Here is a 24,500-nt window from a genome sequence, read left to right as displayed (position 1 = left end):
AGCACATTACTTATTTCCTCCACCCTCAATACCCGATCAATGCCATAATAGCAACAGTTTAACTTAGATCTGAACCCCTACGCTGCCGTCAATAACATGTTGAGTTACTTCAAGTGTCTGGGAATGCAACCCACATTCAGACAACTTTCTCCTCATTCTCGCCCTTCACTTTCATGCTCACCCTGCACTCACAGCAATCGCAATGCACTCACACTGATCACCATGCACTCACACCATTCACCCGCTCACCCTGCACTCACAGTGATCACTCTGCACTCACAAGGCACTTGCGCTGTTCACCCTGTACCTCCCACCCTGCAGTCACACGAGCACATTACTCATCCTGCACTCATGTGACACTTCACTCACCTGTCCCCCTCACTGCTCCATATGCAACTCACTCAAACAAGCCCATCAGTAATCATACATTCATTAGTCTCATTCTGAACTTGCATCCGCACCCAAATTCATACACCACCTCACTCACCCTGCTGTCACTCCTCTTACCCTACTCTCACACTGTTGCACAGCTCACTGTGCACTCAGATGGGCACTCTTGTCACCCACACAATGCAGAGGTTTAATGTGCCTGCTACAAAGAATATGAACCATGCAGATCACAGAAATGAGTGTGAGTAAACTATGAGTAGCGCTATAAAAAAATGAAATGTTTGTCAGAAAGGTATATAGAGAGATGAGTTGCATTGTTGGTGAGTGGTAGTGAAGGAATTCATGGAGAAGGAGGAAACCGGGGTGGGGCACCCAAAAAATAGTGTTGCACCATGTGCGACCAGTGTTAGGGCCGGCCCTGGCAGGGAGTATTACCCCCCCTCCCCCCCTCTCCCCTCCAAAGATCTGGTCTAGTGACTCCCCTGCTTCTGCCTATTATATTTACATTTGTAGTGCGCTACTGTTACCAAATGATGTCCTGGGGCTAATAACCATTGGATGCCTGAAGGCAAATTAGAAACACACAGAAGGAGAAGAAGAACCAGCCAAATGGGGTAACCTACAGACCATAGAGAAAGGATTTTATATCTTCCTAAAGGATAATAGATTCTTGGTGGAATGAAGCAAAGGAGGATGCAAGTTCCATAACTGTGCAGCCTGCACCTAAACAGAGAGACAAACAACTCATGCCTTCTTGAATTAGGGAACAATAAGCAGAGTGGCACAGGCTGAGAGGAGCATACAGGTTCGACCCGTATGCTTGGTGAGGAGAGAGGAGAGGATGAGAGAGGATAGCAAGGGAGTGAGAGAATTCAATTGAAGAGGTCAGGGATGAGGAGAAATGTAAATTGCCAAAGAGAAGTGTGGACACGCTAGAAGTGAGTGTGAGCCAAAGGTGAGGGCTTCTGTTACAACAAAGGGAAGATGAGAAAGATGAAAGGGGGGGACTGGAGAGGTGTAAGATACAAATAGACAAAAATTTGAATGGAGAGACGAGGTGAATGAGAAGTGCTGAGGGGCACGGGAGGGGACAGGGTCAGAGAGGCCATGAGATAAATGTGAGAGACTATTAGAGATGAGAGCAGTGAAAAGAGAGAATGGCAAGAGGTGATTAACCCCTTCGACGCTCATGACGAGCTCAGCTCGTCATGAGGTACACCTCTCGTACACTCATGCCGAGCTGAGCTCGTCATGAACAATGGGTTTTACAGATTTTCAGAGCAGGGGGGTAAAATCATAAGAGTTGATGGTGTTAAAGGTGAAGTGGGAGGTTGAATGGGGAGAGTTTAGAAGTTGTAAAAAGGGGTGAAAGAAAATGGCCTGCAAAGGGAGAGAGGGATCCGGGGTTGGGAGAGAAGATAGGGATGGAAGGGAGGGGCTGAGAGGAAAGCTGCAGGGGTAAACTGCTTAACTCTGCACAAAACCGCCAGGGTTTTAAGGGATCCCTGCTTCTCCCGGCCAGGGCCAGGTGAGCTTCTAATGTGGCAGCATGTATTCCTGCAAAGTGGAAGGCCCTTCACAAAGGTTGACTAGAAATCTTTCGGATGTTAATTGCTGTATTTTGGTTATAAGCGGGTACTTATGAGTTGAAATCTTTCCTCAGTGTTAATGTGTGTAAAAATGTCAAAATAATGAAGCAATGCTATCCCAAAACACGTGGCATCACATAACATCATTTACATTTTCTTCCCACACAATTTAGTCAAGCCTGTCACGTAATTTGGTCCTCACCTGCCTCAAAATTCCAGTAGCCCTGCCGACAGGTTTAGAAATTTTTGTCAGGAGGGGGTCCTTACGCCTCAAAATGTTGACAGGGGGGTCTTGGCATCCAAAAGTTTGAAGACCTCTGCTATAACGTGACAGAAGGCGACTTTACATTGGTTGGTATGCTAAAATTTTACTTGCAGGAAGATGTGTTTTATTCTTAAGGCAGGTTTTAAAACAATAAATAAGCATAGGAGGGAAAAACCTTTTTTGCTTTTTGAGGTTATAACCCTGTCCCTTTTGGCATCTAAGGGTAACTCTCCCTTTTTCGGATGAGGTGGAATCAAGACTGGACAGCTCTGGTAGTCTACACCCCAACCTTCAATGGTGCCTGCCAAGGGCTTCTTAACAAAACTTTGGGCCCCAGAACTTATTCTTTTACAGATTTAGCAGAAGGTTCGGACAGTAGCATCCCACCGTAGTCCGAGGCAGGCCCAAACCCACAGAGATCTATACAAAGAAAAGCTTTTTTAAGTTTACACAGAAAACTCTTTTGTTATTCCTGGGCTCAGATGGGATGGCGAGAGGTGGGACAGCGTTTGCATGTTTCCAGGTTTTCAATTCATTGAGTTAGGACCGTGCCAGCATAATTTCGAACCTCAGCTACTTTCTGAACACAAGTGCAGGGTGCAGGGGCAGGTTTTATGTTCAAAATCAAATAGAGGGAGCAATCTTTGTTCATTCACCTTCAAGATGGAAGGACTGCTTGGCAAGGATGAAATTACAAGTGACTGAAATGCAATGAATGAATGGATGGAATTAGATAATCTATAAAGCACAACAGCTCCGAAAAGTACCCCGAGCTGAAAAGAAGACAGTGACATATCAGACTAAGGCAAGTTGAAAAACCAAGTTTTCGTCTGCTTTCAAAATGAGTTATGCCTGCAGTGTGTGGCAGGGCAGAGGGAATATCCTTCCAAGCCTTCTCCACTAGATAAGAGAACGAATGTGCCCCCTTTTGGTGAGCCTGGTCCAATCATTGTGCACATTTATTTAGAAACAGCAGAGAGCTGTGATTCATTTTAGTTGCAAACCTATCTCAAGATACCCTAGCGACTGGCAGTATATCAAAATGCAGGACGAAATGTTCATAAAGGCGACATAATTTTCCCCATACAATTATCTCACTTACTCACTGTCTTGAGTGTTGTTCTCAATTTCATTTTGTATTGCATCGGAACACTGCATCCTAGAAAAGAAAGAAAGGATATCCATTACACTTACTTACACATACAAAACCGTTGACACTTCAAGAAATGGATCAAAGAAACTGACACGTGCCGAAAGATCTTGGAGCACAGATATGAAAAATAAAGACTGAATTAAGAATGGGTGGAGTGCTAAATTAAAAAGTTCTTCTGTATCACAAATAGGGTCAAGCGATATTTTTTAATTGCCCTAGTTCTGGGCAAAATAGGACTTTTCTGCGTATAATTTAAAGTCGTTTCCAGTTACATATATGTCGAACTTAAAGTAATACACATTTTTTCCTATTCGTAAGCCTATAAACATGTTTTTCGATCTTTTAACATCTGTATTACCAACACAATGTTTCTAAAGCAAATATTGTTACTTTCGTTGGATTTTTATTTCTCTTTGGTCTTTCATTTATAGCGGCGTTTGTCAGCGCTTGGCACCAGCACTTATATTTTAAAATCGGCACTTGTTTCTGACAGTCTACCGAATGGTGGCACCGTCTGTCTATTTTTGAGCAGAGCACTTAAGGCGATATTTTAAAAATGCAATATACATTATAATTAAAATAACAATACATCTTGCAGGCCATGCTTATATTTTGGTGACATGGAACAATCCAAGCTGACAGTTAGTGGAGTGTGAGGATTATTACGTAATAATGGCACTGGCTTTTGGCAGCACTGAGGGGTGTGCAAGTTATTGTGACCACACATAGCTAGGGCCCCGTCACTTTTTTTTTTTTTTAACACAAATTAAGCACAGATTTTAGGTTCAGCTTAAGCTCACGGCGCAATTCATGTCAAAGTATTACAATCTAGAGCGAGAAGATGGGGCAAACGGTCATCCCCCATTGAGTCATTTGTCGCTGAAAGTGTCAGGCAACCATTCAGCAGCCTCCATTCAGGGGCCATAGTTTATAGCTCTCAGTCATGACCAATTGCTTATTTTTTTGTCTTCACGAGCATTTCATAGGGAGTGCAGTCACAGGAGTATCCATAGTGGGAGGTGTGCTCTTATTTGTTTAATGGCAAAAGGAGCAATTGATGGACAGAATGCTAGACAATACAAACATTCACCCCCAGTCACAAGCAACTGGGTTTAACACATTGTTCTTTGGCTCACCATGTCACCCCAGTTTGGACCCAGTCATATTCATATCAGTCTTGACCCTGTTCCTCATAGGAACAGTCCAGCCCGAACTGCCAAGTTAGGTCCTCCTTGGACTGGAATCAAGCATCGTTGGACCAGTTTCGGGGCATCACCCCTCACAAGCCTGGCTAGCTTGAATCCAGTGGCGCAGTGCGCAAGGGACCCACGTTTGGGCATACCCTTCCCACTTAGGGCAAGAAAGCAAAAGATACACATTACATGTACGAAATGCTGAACAATGCAAACATTACCCCTTAGTCACAAGGATCTGGGTTTAAAGAAATGGCATGGGAAGAAAAAAAATGGAGTCAAGCCCTGATCTCTGTACTGGGGTGAAGGTATGACATTGTTCAGCATTCTGTCCATTAATTGTTCTTTTTGCATTTGTCACCCTGAGTGGGCCGTGTATGACCAGATGTGGGTCTCATGCTCTCCATGCCACTGGAATCAAGCTAGCCTGGCTGATGAGGGATCTTACCCCGAAATAAGTCCTAGGATACTAGTTTACTGTTCAGGGTGGAACTGGCCTGACAGTTCGGGCTGGACTGTTCCTATGAGGAAACTGAGGGTCAAACTGATTTGCAAATGGCGGGGTCTAAACTGGGGTGGCATGGCGAGTACACAAACTATGGATGTAGGCCCAAATTTCTCCACTGAGGTTAATGTATGACATTGTTCAGCATTCTGTCAATCGATTGTTCTTTTTGCTTTTTTGTTTAGTGTCATGTATGTATTATTGATGGTATTTTTAGGCACTGGTAGCTCGCATGACAGTGCAGGAAAATCTAAGGTTTATTATGGTATTATGATCTTGCGGTTTCAACCGTGTATAGAAACAGAAGGGGCCAAGTTGCCATTTTAAACAAAATCCTGCTGTGCATGGCGCATACTAGAAAAAAACAGGGGTTATGCCCAGATCACCCTCCTATACATGAGCAAGAGACATCAAACGATGTGTATAAACAAGAAATAGTACAGAGGGATCAATTCAACATTTATTTGCATACAAGGTATAACCAATTACCCCGATGTTCAATATGATATTTTTAGGTCATTTATATTCACAGTTCACAACAACATATATACGTGTCAAGTGATAAGGTGGGGCACAGAAAGAAATATAATAATGTAAGGAAATTAGAACATATATACTAAGGACTATACAACAATGAGACACCCTAGCTTGCATTCATCTCTATATACAATATAATATACAAAATATATACATCACATGAACAATTGTTACTTACCTGTAAACAGGTGGTTCTCCAGTATTGGTGTCTTTCATAGATTCACATGCTTGAATATTCCCCGTCGTCGAAGTGGGAGTCCCACGGTAAATAAAATAGCAATAATGCTAATAAATATATATATATATAAATATATAAAGTATCATATAAATAGTAAAACTGATAAAATATGTACTGAAAAACCTTTACAAAGGTTACTACATAGGAATGCATTAGAGAGAAAAAACTCATTTGCAACATATCAGTGTCATTATGTTAGTCCAAACTGCAGCCAATCAGGCCCAAGCACCCTCTAGAACCTTCTCCTCAGAAGCTCAAGCCCTCAGATTTTCGCAGCACTAGTAATAATAGCGCATGAGGAGAAAAGAGCCTCTGAGGGGAGGATGGGTGGGTCGCATGTGAATCTATGAAAGACACCAATACTGGAGAACCACCTGTTTACAGGTAAGTAACAATTGTTCTTCTCCAGTATTAGGGGTGTCTTTCATAGATTCACATGCTTGAATAGAATAGATAGCAGTAACCTCCTAGAGCTGAGATTGCAATATTTCCAAACAATAGAAGAACAATATATAGCATAAAAGCAAGGCAATCTCAAGAATGGAGGAGGGAAAGAGGCTCACCTTATTTGAAAAGATGACGAAGCACTGCTTGCCCCACTGCGGTATCCGCCTCGTTGACAGCATCCAAACAATAATGTCTGGTAAAGGTGTGCCTGCTGGACCATGTCGCTGCACGACAAATCTGGTGTAGAGGCACTCCGGCAAACAATGCGATGGACGACGCCATTGCTCTCGTAGAATGTGCTCTCACTGGAGTAGGTAAAGGCCTGCCAGCCTGCTGATGGCAAAACGATATGGCTGAAGAGAGCCATCTTGTTATTGTCTGTTTAGTCACTGAGTGTCCTTTGCGCAGTAGTCCATATGCTATAAATAGCTGATTGGATTTACGAAAAGGGGCTGTCCTAGAAATGTAGAATTTCAGACACCGTTTGATGTCTAAAGAATGTAGTCGTTGTTCCGCAGGGGATTTAGGATCCGGGAAAAAAGTCTTTAAGAAAACTGGCTCGTTCAAATGGAAGTCAGTAGGTACTTTTGGGAGAAAAGAAGGATTGGTACGAAGTGACACTCCATCAGGTTTGAACTGCAAATATGGAGGTTTGATGGTGAAAGCGTGCAAGTCACTTACACGACGAGACGAAGTCAAAGCCAAAAGCAAAGCCACTTTCCAGGTCAGAAACTTGAGGTTTGAACGATGAATCGGCTCAAATGGAGGTTTCATAAGTTGTGATAACACCACGTTGAGGTGCCAAGCTGGAGGAGGGCGCCTTAACGGAGGGAACTTCCTGAAAAGTCCTTTAAAGAACTGTCTGATGATTCTGGATGAACAGAGAGACGTAGAGCCATCATGACGGTAGCGTGAGATGGCCGCCAAAAAGACTCTCAATGTGGCATGTGAAAGACCAGATTGAGCAAGACTTAAGAAGAATGGTAACAGTTGTTCTGGAGTGGAACTGATAGGGTGTACGTTGGATGCTGCGCACCAATGACAGAAGCGTTTCCACTTTAACCTATATGTTTTGATTGTTGATGGAGCTCTAGCAGACGCTAGAATGTCTCTACAGTCCTGAGGAATACTTAAAGAGGCAAATTCCATGAATTCAGGTTCCATGCCCACAATTGAAGCGTTGACGGGTCTGGGTGACAAACCTGTCCGCCGTCCATTGTCAGAAGGTCCGGACGTGGATGGAGGCGAATTGGTGTGCATTGGGACATTAGAAGGAGTTCTGAAAACCACGCCTGTCTGGGCCAACGTGGGGCGATTAAAATCAAGCGGCAGGGTTGCCTGCGCATCTTCCACAACGTCCTTGGCACCAGTGGGAGTGGTGGAAACGCATATGCAAATAGGCCGGTCCAATCCATGAGTAGGGCATTGCCGCTGGATTCCGGATGTGGATGCCAACTGGCGAAAGCCTGGCATTTCCGATTCACTGGCGTTGCAAATAGGTCCATCTTGGGATGACCCCATTGGTGGAACACGAGGTCCAGAGTCGGCTGGTGTAACTCCCATTCATGAGTGGATGACGCAGACCTGCTTAGGGAATCTGCCAGTATGTTTGACGCTCCCGGCAAATGGACTGCCGTCAAAGAAATGTGGTGACGAAGTGCCCATTCCCAAATCCTTTGGGCAAGACAAGACAGGGGCTGAGATTTTGTGCCTCCCTGTTTGTTCATGTAGTGCATGCTGGTGGTGTTGTCTGTTTGAACCAGCACCGATTCTCCGTGCACCACTGGTAAGAAGGCCTTCAGCGCTAGGAAGATCGCCAGCAATTCCAGCCTGTTGATATGCCAGGTTTTCTGAGTCGCCGTCCACTTTCCTTTGATGGAAAGGTCCAGGAGATGGGCTCCCCATCCGTCCATGGACGCATCCGTGGTCAATGTCAGATCTGGAGTCTGGGTAAGGAAAGAGACCCCTTGGTTCAGATTGGTCCGTCGCTCCCACCAGAGTAGACTGGTCTTCATGCCAGCTGTGACTGTCACTTGGTCGTTGAACGACCCCGACACCTGTCGCCATTGTAGGTCCAATTCCTCCTGAATAGGACGGGTACGTAACCTGCAATTCGGGATCAGTGCGATACAAGATGATGCCATCCCCAGAAATGACTTTAACATTCGCACTGAAACTGACTTTCTTGATCTGATGGTGGAGACCAGATGAACTATCTTCTGTCTCCGCTCGATGGAGATGAACGCTTTTGACACGTCCGTGTCTATAACAGCTCCGAGGAATGTCCTGCTTCGTAGAGGTGTGAAATGTGACTTCTTTACATTGATGGTCAACCCTAGAGAATTGAAGAGGGTGAGACACAAGCGTGTGTCGTGATGCAGCTGACTTGCGGATTGGGATTTCAACAATCGTCCAGGTAAGGAAATATCTTGACTCCCTGAAGACGCAGGTAAGCCATGACCGGAGCCAGAACCTTCGTGAACACACAAGGAGCTGATCTGAGGCCAAATGGTAGTACTTTGAACTGATAGTGATTGCGTCCTACTTTGAACCTCAAGTACTTTCGATGTTGAGGAATGATTGGTACATGAAAATAGGCGTCTTGCAGGTCTATTGTAGTCAAAAAATCTCCGCTGCAGAGAAACCGCAAGACTTCTGACAATGTTAACATGCGGAAGGACTGTTGTTTCAGGAAGAGGTTGAGATACCTCAGATCCATAATGGGACGCCACTCCCCCGTCTTCTTTAGAATGAGGAAGAACCTCGAATAGAAGCCTTTCTCCCGCTGTGATACAGGAACCACTTCGACTGCACCCTTTGTTAATAATAGTTGAACTTGATGTTGTAGTTCTTCTAGATGGGGAGGTGGCGGACCCGAAGGCGGAGATGGAGGAGGAAACTCTGTGCGCAAGGGTCACGCCTTGGAATTCACAATGTCCAACACCCATTGGTCCGATGTTATTTGAGACCACTGAGAGTAGAACTGCGAGATTCGACCTCCAACATCCTGTTGAACTGGCAAGTCATTGTCGTTTGTTGGTGTTGTTGGCACCTCTATAATTGGACTTCCCTCTATAGGGTCTGGATTGTTGTTGACGAGCAGACTGTGGATTCGAGTACCGTTGGTTTCCTTGATTGTACTGGCGGTACTGTGACTGTCCTCCTCTGGTAAAATTGGACGAGGTGCCCCGCCCCCGTGCTGCACGAAAGGGCTGCTTCTTAAATTGCAAGGACCCAAGCGACTTCGCCGTGTCGGTATCCTTCTTTATGGTTTCCAAAGAAGCATCGATTTAGGAACCGAACAAAGATTCGCCATCATACGGCATGTCAATTATCATTGACTGGACCTCTTGCCTGAAAGAAGTAGATTTTAACCATCCCTGGCGTCGGAGCGCCGCCGCACTGGCAAGGATACGGAATGCAGTATTCGCCACGTCCACAGCACAGTCTATAATCTCCTCCGAAGCCCTTTGACCATCTTGAAGGACCTGGAGCGCTTCCACTTTGGATGACTCAGGAAGCTGCGCAAGAAAGATGGACATATCTGACCACATTTGTCGGTCGAAACGACCCAAAATTGCGAGAGCATTCGCAGCACGGGCTGAAGTTGAAGCCATGGACGAAAATTTCTTTCCGATTGCATCCAATCGGCGACCCTCTCTATCGGGAGGGGAAGTGACAGGCGCTGTAGGATTACGTGCACGACGTTGTGCTGCCTGAGTCACCACTGAGTCTGGCTTTGGATGAGAGAGCAGACAAGCAGGCGAGCCAGTTGGAGCCTTGTACTTTTTCTCCAATCTAGGTATCTGGGCCGGCAAGGAGTTAGGAGCCTTCATAATCTTTTGCCCTTCCTTCCAAATAAATTCAATAATTGGTATTGTATGCACCTGCTTATAAGGCTGATTTTTGAAATCATACAGAAAACAGTCTTCATCACGCTGGACCCTTGATAACTTGAAGCGGTCCGCCGCCTTGTCCATAAGCTTATGAAAACTAGCGATGTCCACAGGAGGTGAATCACTTGAAGCGCCCTGTTGCGGCGAGGGTGTTTGAACTCGATAATTATCAAATTCCGCCAAATAAGGATCCTGCTCACCATCTGAATCCTGGCAAACCTCTCCTTCCTCTCTCTCTGGCTCTGAGTCAGTGTCCGTAAGTGGATTAGTAGACAGAGGAGCACTCAAATGCACTGACGGAGCCGACTGTCTTGGAGGAGTTTGTAGAGGTTGATGCGAAAGTGCTACATCAGCAGATTCATGAACCGGAGTACCCTGGGGGGTAGGTGGAAAACGTCTGTTATAATCGTCCAACATGTGTTGGAGGTTAGAGAAAAGTGTCATTGGAATAGACGTCATTGGGATTTGCACGCATTGGTCTTCGTGCTGATCTACCTGCTCAACCTCTTCTTCTTCTTCTTCTTCAGAAGAAGAAGTGTCCTGGCATTTAATGATTAAATCTGATGGACTCCGGGCATCCCCATAAACAGTGTCATCTGGAACTGACTCAGTCTCATGGTCAGACACGAACAACTGGAGTGGTGGTTGTAGAGCAGGGGATTGAAGGTGGAAAGCGGAATCTTCCTCTTTATTGAATGAGGACTGTACAGCAGAAACTGAAGTGTCCAAGGGCACCAAAGGCATGTTGGCATAGGAAGAAGAACTGGAAGTTGCTGTCAACGCAGAGCCCTGCGTAGATGATGACAATATTGAAGCAGTCGCCGTAGACAGCAAGTCTAAAGGCGCCTCCGTGGACGTAGAAGGCTTAGGCCCTACTGTCGCTGGTTTGCTCATGGACGAGCCCGTCGATGATGCTGTCGTCGACGATGTAGTAGACGTCGCCTGGGCCGTCGACGGTGATTGTGTTGCAGGCATCGACGGTGCCTTCGTCGACGGCACCTTCGTCGACGGCACCTTCGTCGACGGCATCTTCGTCGACGGAATCTTCGTCGACGGGAGCTTCGTCGACGGGAGCTTCGTCGACGGAATCTTCGTCGACGGGAGCTTAGTCGTCGCCGTCGACGGGAGCCTCGTCGACGAGGCCTTCGTCGACGATGGGATTGACGACGATGGGTTCTTCATCGACGATGGCTTCTTCGTCGACGATATGATAGGGATCGTCGACGAGATTGAAGAAACAGAGGCTCTCGTCGACGTGAGAGCCGTCGTCGAGATTCTCGTCGACGATGACGACGCCGATGTCATCGTGACTGTAGTTGTAGACGACGCCACAGCAGCCAATCTCGTCGTCGGAGTGGTCGTCGACGAGCCCGTCGACGACCGCGCTGTGAAAAGTGTAACCACTTTAACAGAAGCTGGAAACGACGCCTGAGAGCCAGATCTCGTGGGCGTAGTTACAACAGGCACAGAAGCAGTAGGTGGCACTGCAGCCACAGTCAAAGCCAGCTTTCTCTTCTTCAGGAAAGGAGATGGTAACTCCTGAACACTGCCACGCTTAGAAGCCACAGAAGAAGGAGCTGACTGAAGGCTTTCTGCGTCAGAAACAACCGCGTCCTTATCTTGAAGGCGCTTAAGCCATAATAGGAGGCGACCCTCCCTGTCCTTAAGGGTTTTAGGATTGAAAGTTCTACATAACCTACAATCAACCACTTTGTGATCAGGATACAAGCAATAAATGCACTTGTCATGAGGGTCTTTCTCAAATAAACGTAATTTCCCACAGGAGGAACAAGGTCTAAATAAAGACTTCTTACTTGACATCTTTGTGAAAAAAGTAGAAAAGTTGAAAAGAACTGAGCAGAGCTCAGGGAGACTCCCTTCACACGACGTGCGGTAGAAAATCTGAGGGCTTGAGCTTCTGAGGAGAAGGTTCTAGAGGGTGCTTGGGCCTGATTGGCTGCAGTTTGGACTAACATAATGACACTGATATGTTGCAAATTAGTTTTTTCTCTCTAATGCATTCCTATGTAGTAACCTTTGTAAAGGTTTTTCAGTACATATTTTATCGGTTTTACTATTTATATGATACTTTATATATTTATATATATATATATTTATTAGCATTATTGCTATTTTATTTACCGTGGGACTCCCACTTCGACGACGGGGAATATTCAAGCATGTGAATCTATGAAAGACACCCCTAATACTGGAGAAGTACAATATATACAATACATACACAAAACATATACACCCTAAGGAAACACAAGAAATTCTCACAGTGTACACTCTTAAATCAAAGTGTTACACTTCCAGGAAGTCCTAAAAAGCGCCAGAGGTATAGCACCCCTAACTAATTATTTATAAAGGCGCTTATATTAAAGTTTGAACCAACGTAAACTTTTTAAAGGACTCCTTAAAATGTCGACGCAGTCGTGGTCGCGTTTCAGCCAGTCGTTTCTATTGGCTTCATCAGGACAAGGGTATAATTACGCTAAAGGGACACCACCCTTATGCGCCCACTTCGATGTCCACGAGGTCGCTTCTAACTTTATATATCACTCTCCTCCACCTTACACGGGGGTTCCGTACGACTCAGTTCCTCTACTCACACGAAGCATGGGACTTCAGTCATGGCGAGAAAATCTAAGGTTTATTATGGTATTATGATCTTGCTGTTTCAACCGTGTATAGAAACAGAAACAGTCAAGTTGCCATTTAAAAGAAAATCCTGCTGTGCATGGCGCATACAGTAACTCCTTGATTGGAAGAGTTAGTGCATGAGCTGCAGACAGAAGCACTCTCAAACACTGTGCTGCAAACAGTGTGATTTAGTTGAAATTTGATTAAAGTCCTCTTTTGCGCCTGCAGACACAAAAACCTCCACAGCACACCTAGTCCTTGGAGGCGAGCGAGCCGCATCTCAGAAACAAGCATTTGCAATGCAATAGGTCTCGCAGTTACGAGAGTTTCAGCTATTGGCAATGTAAATAACAATCCCTTTTATTTATGTTTTAAAAAAAAATAAAAAAATAAAAGGCATTATTATTTGCAATGTCAATAGCTCAAACTTGCATAAATGCGAGACCTATTGCATTGCAAAGGCTTGTTTTCATCTGCTCTATTGTACTACTAGTTTTGGCAACCAGCTGTGGCCAAAAGGAGATTATGACAAAAGACACTAAAGGTGTGTGGAAATAAGTCAGAAAGATACACGCATACACACTAGGCTGCTCCACCTCAATTTTGATTTAATGAATTAGGAACCGATGTGTGCATTCGCTTTATTATTTCCCATCAGAATGTGTCTAACAAGTCAACCTGACTTGAGTGCCAAGAAATATGCACAAGCATAGGAATATAACTTTTATACATTAATGTTGTGTTCCTTTCATGTATTGAATCGTAAAGCAAACATTTAGGTCTTCAATATTTTGGGTTCTTTTTCATACATTTTAATACGTTAATTTACAGAACAGCATTTATCAACTATATTTTTCTATACATGGTAGTAGACTGTGCAGTGTGAAACTATAAATAGGACTTCCAAACATTTAAAAATATGGACATGTATTTAAATATGCACATATAAAATGTCTGCCGATTTGTACTAGGTCAATACTTTGTTAACGATGATGAATAACGGGCATTGTTACAGTCCCATTCATCCCTCCATTTGGACATGAATTTCAACATAAAGGTAGGCAACTCAGCAACATCATATACTGAGCTCTTGAGCTTTGAACGTGCCAAAATGAAAGCCCGAGCCAAGCCACCGAAAGACTAGTATGTGGTTCGTTCTTCAAACAGGCCTCAGAGCTCAGCCGGAGCAGTACCTTTGGCTTGAGCTTGGTTCGCCTTCCAACAATTCAATATAGGTGTGGAGAAGAGATTGAATTTTACCTCGTCTGCTGTTTATAAGCAAGGAATAATGGAAGGAGTGTGACTGACAGCATTTGCTGGCCTCAACATTGCCATTCTGAACTTGTACTATGTGAAGAAGTGTGGCTCAATGGTTAGAGGCAGACCCTGATGCAGAGGTCTATCCTGGGACCAGGGTTCAATTCCCGCCTCGGTGGGTCTTGGGCTTAATTTCCGCGGACCTGATAATTCTCGCCTCGGTGTCTATTCCAATCATGGAGTCCCACTCTGCAACTCTGTGCAATAGCTTGCTTAATCTCCACAACGACCCCAACAACGCTAGTATGCCTGGCTTCACCTTGGGGGTGCCCAGGAGTGGGCACTTCACAGGGAAAAGCCAGGAAGGGTTCCACAGCGGTATGTGTACAAGCGCCTGAGATAACCCTTCGGGGGTCGATTGGGTGCGCTATACAAATACTATTACATTTACGGATCATAGACTTTCGCATGTGCCACTTGAGTGCCACACATCCCAGTATAGACTTTTTCAACAGTGATTATATATAGCACATCTGGTTAAGGCAGGGGAAATGTATACTGAAGCATCCTCAGTCAACAATCCCTCTTGCATATATTCTCTGTACTCAATCCCAAGCCACAGGATGAACCTATACTGCTGCATAAGGCCCCCATTGTAGCTGGTACAAAGGGGGATACATAGTATATATGTAACAATCACTGTGTGAGTGAGGAACAGAACATGTGCGCATGCAATACATTTTGAGAGTTTGAAAATTTGATTGTGCTTGGAGGACCACATTCTCCAGGTAGCCCATCCCAGGTGACATCGAAAGCCTTTATTGATGATCAGGTGAATTCACACAAAGATACCAAATTCCTGGATGGACGATTCTTCCAATCCATTGTCAACAGGAATACGAAGGTCCTTTAGAGAGCTCTGGAAGATCCAGCACGACCCCTCACAACAACCTTCAGGTAAGAAAGCATCTTCCCTTATTCTGATGCTCCAGGACATTGAGCCATCATTGAATCCTTGAGACCGAGGAACAAGATGCTGCACTTTGGAGCACAAGGGCTCGAAAAAGGCAGAACCACTTTTTGAGGCAAATTCCTATCTCCAGATCTGAGCTTGGTGAATCTTAAGGAGAACCTAGGTGAAGAAAAGCTAAAAAAGGAAGTGGTAGAGAATCAATGAATCAATCAATCAATCAGCGTACTTGTAAAGCGCGCTACTTACCCGTAAGGGTCCCAAGGAGCGGAGGGGAGGGGCGGGGGATGCTGCTACTGCTCAAAGTGCCAGGTCTTGAGGAGCCTTCTGAAGGCGAGAAGGTCTTGGGTCTGCTGTATGGGGGTAGGGAGGGTGTTCCAGGTCTTGGCAGCGAGGTAGGAGAAGGATCTGCCGCCGGAGGTCGTTCGTTGGATGCGGGGGACAGCTGCGAGGGCGAGGCTGGCGGAGTGGAGCTGGCGGGTGGGGGGTGTGGAAGCGGAGTCTGATGTTCAGGTAGGCTGGTCCGGCGTTGTGGAGTGCTTTGTGTGCGTGGGTGAGGAGCTTGAAGGTGATGCTCTTGTCGACGGGGTGGCGGGTGATGTGGCTGCGGCGGGGGACGTTGACAATCAGTCGAGCGGAGGCATTTTGGATGCGTTGTAGTCGTCATAGGTGTTTGGCTGGAATTCTTGCATAGAGTGCGTTGCTGTAGTCCAGTCTGCTGCTGACGAGGGCCTGCGTCACCGTTCTTCTTGTTTCAGTGGGGATCCACTTGTAGATTCTGCTGAGCAGGAGGAGGGTGTTTTAGCAGGAGGAGGAGACGGCGTTGACTTGCTTTGACATGGAGAGGGTGGAGTCGAGGATGAATCCTAGGTTGCGTGCATGGTCAGTGGGTGTTGGTGCTGTTCCCAGTGTGGTCGGCCAGCAGGATTTGTCCCATGCTGAGGGGGTGGCTCTGAGGATGAGGACCTCCGTCTTGTCCGAGTTCAGCTTCAGACGGCTGCTCCTCATCCAGTCGGCCACGGCCTTCATTCCCTTGTGGAGGTTGGTTTTGGCGGTGTGTGGGTCCTTCTTGTGGGATAGGATGAGCTGGGTGTCGTCGGCGTAGGAGATGATGTTGAGGTCGTGATGGCTGGCCACTTGTGCGAGGGGGGCCATGTAGACGTTGAACAGCGTCGGGCTGAGGGATGAGCCCTTGGGGACGCAGCAGATGATGTTGGTGGCTTCGGATCGGAAGGGTGGGAGGTGGACGCTCTGGGTTCTTCCGGAGAGAAAGGACGTGGTCCAGTCAAGAGCCTTCTCTTAGATTCCGGCTTCTAGGAGGAGTGTTTTAGAGTGCGATGGCAGACCATGTAGAAGGCGGCTGACAGGTCCAGGAGGATGAGGGCTGCTGTTTCGCCGTTGTCTAGTTGGCCCCTGATGTAGTTTGTGGCAGCGATGAGGGAGTCTCTATGCTGGGGTTTAATCTGAATCCGGACTGGGACGGGTCCAAGATGTTGTTGTCTTCCAGGTGTGAGGCCAGTTGCATTTTGACGATTTTTTCAATGACCTTTGTCGGGAACGGGAGCAGGGAGATGGGCCGGAAGTTCTTCAGGTGCTTGGGGTCCGCTCTGGGCTTCTTGAGGAGGGCGTTGATTTCGGCGTGCTTCCAGCTTTCCGGGAATGTCACGGTTTCGAAGGAGATGTTGATGACCTTCCGTAGTTGGGGTGCGATGGCCGCGTCTGCTTTGTTGGATACGTGGTGTGGGCATGGGTCAGACGGAGATCCTGAGTGGATGGAGTTCATGACCTTGCGTGTCTCATCGTCGTTGACGTTGGACAAGGAGGTCAGGTGGTTGGCGCTGGTGGTGTTCACAGGGGGGGTGGTATCTGGCGCAGTCGGGTGGTCGTGGTGTTGAAGCTGTCGTGGATGTCAGCGATCTTGCGGTGGAGGAAGATGGCTAGTGAGTCGCACAGTTCTTGTGAGGGCGGGATGTCGTTGGCGCTGGGGTTGGAGAGTTCCTTTACGATTCTGAAGAGCTCTTTGCTGTCGTGTGCGTTGTTGTCCAAGCGGTCTCTGAAGGAGAATGAGCTGTTCTTGCTCTTGGAGGAGCCCCTTTCTGCAGGATGCAAAATTATTGCACCTAATAGCAACAATTTCTTATAGGGGTCAAAAACAACTAGGAAGCCGTGCACCATTCCATGGACCGGTGTAGTTTCCACTACAAAAAAATAAAAGTAATAAAAGTGAAGAAATACACTGATTAAAAAGTGTGCCCTTTCTTAAGTACTTGATAACACTAATGAGATATTTCTCAACAGATCTGAGCTCCAACTCCTGACTACTGCCAGACATGGAAATATTTATCCCCTAGTATATATTCCACTTGTGTTTCTCAACTGGCATTACTGCTACAATTTACAGGTCAGGTCAAGAGAAGGTATTATCCTCTAAACAAAATTCCTTGGGTGCAAGTGTCATTTGAATAGACCAAATGTGATTTACCTGATGATCACACGGCCTACTTCCTTAGGGTAGAAGTTATCTAACAGGGGAAGCTAGTTTGGAAAGGCTTTGCCAAAGTCCCACACAGTTATGCTCACAGACTTGGAAATTGCAGGATGATCTCATGAGATACTGAGGCCTCGTCATCAGCCTGAATAAATGACCCAGATCCTGGATTGTAACACTACCACTGAGCAAGTTAGCAGACACATTCACAATTTGTTTTAAAATCATTCCTTTTGAGGTGGCTTTGCCTCCTTGCCACATATCCAACTAGGAATGAAGGTGTGTATGAATCATAAGATTGTGATATTGAGGACATTTAAGCCAGTATGGGTCCAGCTTTGCAGGAGGATGCAATTTCACAACTTGAATATTTAGGGACAGGTCCATGGCATACACGTGTGTTTTCAGCGGGATGCAGATTTGTGGTTGATGAGACTGCAGTTTTGTTTCCAGCTGTGGTGGCAGTTTCTTATGGAATGACTTCTATGACTTGCACCAGGAGCATTACATGTGAGCAGCTTTTGACTGTCCCTGCTCTAGATTATCCAGTCATTTATATGCTGAATTTGGTTCCAGCTATCCTTTGCACTATGTTACTTTACAGAGTGAAAGCATTTATTTAAATTATGTTGCTTGTCGTTGTGACCCATGTAATAAATTTAAGAGTTCAATATAGGAAATGACCACCCCAAAAAGTGGGATGGTTGTAGAAGAATGGAGCAGATTAAAAGGAGAAGAGAACAATTTATGGGAAGGAGACTTGCACCTCTGGCCGCACTACATCTATCCTTGCCATATATCCAACTACTATCCAGGGAGAGGAGGTAATTCTTACCTTTAATGAATGAAAAGAAAATATCTAAAAGCGTTGCAATGAGCTAAAAGTGAGTTGCTCCTCTACGTGAACACTTACACAGGACAACAAATAGCCACTTTTACAAGTTTCTATAACGTCAGTCTTGTTTCGTTGACCTGAGTACCCTATTTGTTGATCTGTGTACCCCACTATTTGTGCTAGGTGAAGCAGTGCTTCACTTAGCACAATTAATGTACAGTTTTAAAAAAAGATTTAAAAAAATATTACTCTCGAGAGCAATTCACATTCAAGTCTTGTTTAAGACATGTTAAATAAATACAGTGTTTCAGGTGTCATTCCATTGCAGACTTCAGGGTTTGTATGTAGTGGGGGCATGAACATAATACATGAGCCGAGTTGAATAAAGGCCTAGTCAGCTAAAGCGACTTGTATATCAGTTTGAAGGAGGGGAGCATCAACTTTCCTTGGAGGGGCTCTGGCCTTAGATCTGGCCAGCCCTCCCGCTGCCTGCCACTCATAGCAACATCCTCTGAAGCAGAACAGAAGGTTGGTTCCTGTACAGTTTCCATTTCGGTAAGATTTGAGGGTAAAGTGGGTCATGGTTCGAGGCGCAACACACAACGAAGGTAGTGCCTCCTGTGACATGTGCTGTTACCAGCAGGTTAACTATCAAACAAGGCGAAGTTGCCCATCTAACGGATATGGAAAGACCCTAGCTGTGTGTGCCTTGTCTGACCCAGTGATGTAGTAAAGGCACCACTGGCCTGAACACAAGTAAGGAAACTGGACTGACACAAGCAAGGAAACTGGACTAAAAAACAAACAGTAATCAGAACAAAAGGGCCCCTAACTCCCCCTGGACCTGGTGCCACAGCACCTGTTGCAATAATAACAGCTATACCACTGCTTATACCATTGGTCAGGAAGATGCTGGCTGCTGAGCCAATGGCTAGAGGTCAACCTTCAGGGGGTAGAAATGGTCTCCCATAACCAGTCACCGGAATAACTGACAGGAAATGACTTGCTGCCGCCTTTGAATGCATTGCTAAAAACATACTCAGTCGGCCAATAGGCAGCACTGTTCCCTACTTCCTCTGAACTCTGCACTATTTGAAAGCTATCCTCATTATATGGTTGCAGTGTATGTACCAAAAGCCACAGCGAGAGAGAGGCTGTCTAGCTGAGACATTTATCGGGGAAGAAAAAAAATATAATAAAAATGGCGCGCTCTCTCTCTCTCTCAAAGTCTGCATCTTCAGGCTTCTGGCACAGCACATCTACTGCCAATGCACTCTGATTCTTGGCATCAAGGAAAGCGGACTTCATGCAATGGCATCTTGCCCTGGGGCTATTTCAGATCAAAAGTGATTCTGCACAATTTTGTACTTTGAAAACAAACAAGCCCGCAAGTAAAAGAGACGCTGTGCGGTGTGCGCGTGCACATGAACTGAAAGCTAAGAGGAGACAAGCCCGCGAGCAAAAGAGATTCAGTGCGGTGTGCACGCGCACATGAACTGAAAGCTAAGAGGAGACGCCATGTGCATGCACATGGCCTGTCAGTTGGCGCACCAAACCCACAATAGACCTGCCAAGGCGAAGCAGCGCATGCGCTGCGTTCACTAGGTGAGACCTAAAAAGAATGTGCAGGATGTCCTAGCTTTGATCCCTTATATTGCCCTTTGACCCCTCACACTGCCCTTTGCCAAGTAAAAACCCGTGAGTCCGGTTAGTGGCAGACTTCATGACACAGCTATTTGCATAAGATATTTAAACTTAACCCCAACCCAGTTGCTTCAATTATCCCAGTAATTTAGACATTACTGAAAAAATAAGGAAAACAAAATTTTCACAAAGCAGATTTTACTGATAACATATTTTATTTTTATTTGTATCCTTCAAACAAAACCACATTTACACTTTAAATTGAATTGTAATCAGTACCTCGCATGCCTATGTAAGTTTTGGTGTTTCGAAAGTGTGAACAGAGCACTGTAGAGGGGGCAAGCCCCACAGGGGATGATGGTGGAGGGGACAGAGAGAGAATCTACAGTAACAGAATGAGTGAGCCATCAGTCTCTCTCAGATAGGGTTCCTTGAAGCTGTGAATTTTCAATGTATTCCAGAATTATAGGAAGGTTGGTGCTGTTCAGATGTCAGAGAGGATGTGGTTCCAGATCCTGGAAGCAGCGGCTGGAAAGGTTTGGTTTCTCCTTTCTGTAGTGTGTAGTCTCCAATCTTGTGATGTTGGAGCTCCTTCTTGGGCATGGACCGCCAGATATTGTTAGCTGGGTAAACCTGTCCCTTGGCGTAGAGGTCTTGTGACTGGTGCTGCTGATATTGAAGATGAACCAGGCTTGGAGGGAAGCCAGTGTAGATTCTTTACAGTGAGGATGATCGGGTTGGATTTCTTCAGCTCTATGATGAGCATTGCTGCTGCTGAAGGATGCCTTTCACGGGAGCGAGGGTACTCTGGGACGCCATTGAGAAGGGTATTGCTTCCATTTAGGTGAGAGAGAACTAGAGGTTTTACCTTTCATTCTAAAGTCTTGTCCTAGAAGGAACGTTTTCACTTTTTTCAGAATAGAGAGATAGAACTACACTGTTTTGGTCTTCTTGGCAATGTTGTCTGTGTTAGACTTGTGAGGTGAGAAGGAAACCAAGGGATTTGGCCAGTCCAATCGTCTGGGTTGTGAAGCCCATTAAGTTAAAGTTGGAGAGCCATAATTGAATTGGAGAACACTTTGCATTACTAGCAAACAGGATGAATTCTGTGTTCTTTGGGTTTATTAGGTAGTTTGTTGATATCCAGGTTTGGATGCATTCAAGCAAGGTTTTAAGTCACTGTATGTCAATGGTGAGGAGATTTTGAAATATAATTGGGTATCATTAGACTGCAGGTGTATCTTGATAATGCTGTCTGCAAGGCTGGTTGACAGAATGGAGGCCTAGGAGACGGACTCTGCAAGTGATGGGAAGTTCAACATTTCGTTTCCCTTACCTGAATGAGCTGCTTATGGCTGGTTAGGTAGAATATGAACTATTTTATGATTGTGCCAGTGAAACCCATGGGGGTTTTCAGGGTGTGGATCAATGCTTGATAGTCAGCAGTCTGGAAAGCTTTCAAAGAGGTCGAGCTAAACTAGGAGGCAATGGTCATTTTTGATGTTGAGGAAGAGGGTGTAGTTGACTACTTGGATCATGACCATTTCAATATTGCAGCCGGATCTGAACCATAATAGTCTTGAAGTAGGTGATGTGCTCCGGGCTTTTGGATAGAGACTGCCATCTCAATAATATCTCGAACAAATGGGAGGTGGGTAGCAGGATGAAAATTAGCAAGATTGGCTGAATCTAGTGTAGGCTTTGACAGTGTGGAGAAGGAGTGTGAAAGCTGCTCCTTGCAGAAACTTGATGAAGGGGTGCTGGGTGGGAGCACATCAACTTTGTAGGAGGAAACTTTGAGTAAGTTCAGAATGTTAAAAGGGTCTGTGTTGGAGATGGTATTAAAAAGGATGACTACAGAGGTGTGTGGCAGCTGAGTATAGGCGATAGCATGGGTGACTAATATGAATTGGTGATTTTAAATCTGATTTTGTTGATTTATTCCTGTGAAAATGAGGTTGATTACCTTACATCTGTCTGGGATAGGTTGAGACACTGTTTGATGGCTGTAAACAGAGCTTTTGCTTCAGTTCAATGCTCTATTTTTGGCGGTCTTCTAGTACGTGGCTTTAGCTATGGTGATAATGGAGCAATGGTGATTTGGAGTACTTTCAGAAGGGTAAGCTTTTAAAAAGGTATGATCTTCCCGGCATTTTGAATTTTTGTCTTCATAAAGTGCCCTGGTATTTGTTACGTGTACCACAGTGTTGAAAGCTCAGACTTGGAAGTGCAGTTTTCAAAGAAGCATAGTGAAGCATATTTACAAGCCCCTATCACCACAGGAATGTCACTTATCGATATTCATGTGGCAATAGGGGCTTTACCTTTTTCACAAGGTGGGGTTAAGCCACTTAACATGGCTTAATGCCGCCTTGTGAATAAAGCACCCTTTCACGCCATAGTTGGCGTGAAAGGGTGGGCAATCGGTGTTGCAGTGGGTGTTACGCTGCAACACAATTGATTTTGGCACTGCCCCATATTTACAAGGGTAGCATACATATGGGGCAGCGCCAAAATTAAGACTAGGGAAAACCTGGCCTTAAACAGACGAAACGGGGCGAAATGCTTTATTTCTCCTCGTTTTTGCTGTTTTTATGTGTGCCTCATTGTGCAGCACACCTAGAAACAGCAAAACGCCATGTATGATTGTTTCTGTGCCCTGCGGCACCCACGCTTTACTTTTAATGTTAAAAGTAAAGCGCGGTGCCGCGATTATAGCAAAAGTAAAGAAATAGATGTTTTTTCTATTTCTTTACTTTTGCTATAATTGCGGCACCCGCGCTTTACTTTAAACAAACATTACAAGTAAAGCGTGGGTGCCGCGATTATAGCAAAAGTAAAAAAATAGATTTTTTTTTCTATGCACGTTTGGAGGGGGAGGCAATATGGAAAAAGTGTAAGCAGATGCTGCATCGCACGAGCCAAAAATGAAAGCAGAGGCGGACAGAGGCGCGCACTTGCTGGTGGCCGCTTGGCTGCTTTGGTAGGACTTCGAAAAGCCACTCTTACTAAATGTCTCGCCAGAGCAGCGCATGCACTGGCTCAGGCTAGACTTAAAAAGAAGTGGGTAGGACCAGAGCAAAGAAGTGTCCAAATGTACAGGGATTTGGTAAGGTTCAAGGATGAAGCAATGATAGAGAGGTGTCATTTATATGAATGCTAGTCAGGACAGTGCTAAACCCTTGGGGCCAGATTCACAAAGAGCTCATGCAGCGCAGAAAGTAAAGGTGCTCTTTGCGTTGTGTCAACAAGAGGGACCACAACTGTGCCTTGTGGTACAGTTCTGCTCCCTTACTTTGCTGGGCACTTTTGGCAGCCATGCACTGAAACTGGCACCCTTGTGCCACAGTGCCAGCGTGTGTGCTTTGTGGTTCGCTTAGTTTTTGTGTAGGAAAGGTTCCCTGTAGAAAACTATGCTTCAAGTTATTTTTTACTTCGTGTGTGCTGTAGAATGCAGCACACATGTCAAGCAGAAAAAACTAAAAGAAATAAAAACATCTTTTCGTTACGCCTACCTAAGGGGGGCACAGAAGTTTGGCACAAATCTCTGCCTACAACTCTTTGTAGATCGGGGTTTGCGTCAAAACTCATGAGGAGTTGCTTGGAATTGCACATGCATCACCCTGGATGCCCCTTGGCGCAAAGTAATGCAAGGCAGCACATTATGCTGTGTTGCATGACTTTGTGTTACAATCCAATGCAAATAAGTTGCGTTGGCTTGTATGTAAATCTCACCAGTAGACTTTGCATCAGGTCTGCTCTAAAGTAACACAATCTTGATGTAAAGTCTTTGCAAATCTGGGCCTTAATTCCTAGATGTAGAAGAGTATACAGGTCTTCATATTTTGAATGGCCAGGGGTAGAGAAATGAAATACCAGCATTTGTAAAGCACACAACTACCTCCGGAGAGGTTTTCCCGGCGCTGGGGGCCCTCGGGAAGATTAAGCGAGCTATTGTCCAGAGTCACATGCTGCTGGGCTAACCTGCCATCGGTGCCGGGGATCAAACCGTGAACCCCATGGTCCTGAGTCATGCACCCTGGCCGCTGCGCCACAACTCTTCCATATGGAGGCTATGGGATACAGAAGCACAGGATATGGGCTGTATAGAGTCTAAGAGCCTGTTGATAGATTCAGTCATGGGCAGCTTGGGCATTAGCACCAGGAAGTAATTTTTGCCTTCAGATAGTGGCAAGGTAGGGCCATGGTCTGGAATGGTCTTGTAGATGAGGTGAAAAACGCTCAGTGAGAGAAAGTTGTGAGGAAGCTACAGTATGAGCCGAGCCAATTACCACTGAAGTGAATAAATCATCGGTGTTAGGGCAGTGGTGGAAGTAGAGGTGTTTTTAAGCTCCTCTGCCAGGACAAATGTTTGTACATTGAAGTGACCAAGGGGAGGTGGTGGCCATGGCAGGAAGGTGTCCATGACTAGTTAGGACTTCCTAAATAC

At 45.5% G+C, this 24,500-nt stretch overlaps 1 protein-coding gene across 2 annotated transcripts in view; it reads right to left on the bottom strand.

Moving 5' to 3' along the window:
- The window catches only part of LOC147708065 (centromere protein H-like), a 412,880-nt gene that overhangs the window by 164,514 nt on the left and 223,866 nt on the right, over positions 1-24,500 (bottom strand). For both annotated transcript variants that reach the window (XM_086925295.1, XM_086925294.1), the window contains one exon: positions 3,347-3,403. In XM_086925295.1, the coding sequence (XP_086781421.1) occupies positions 3,347-3,403 (57 nt within the window). The remainder of the gene's footprint in view (positions 1-3,346; positions 3,404-24,500) is intronic.

This window comes from Lissotriton vulgaris, chromosome 6, assembly GCF_964263255.1.
Source record: "Lissotriton vulgaris chromosome 6, aLisVul1.2, whole genome shotgun sequence".
NCBI classification, from domain to species: Eukaryota; Metazoa; Chordata; class Amphibia; order Caudata; family Salamandridae; genus Lissotriton; species Lissotriton vulgaris.
The sequence above is the reverse complement of the archived record's forward strand: the minus strand, read 5'-3'. Positions and strand labels throughout refer to the sequence as shown.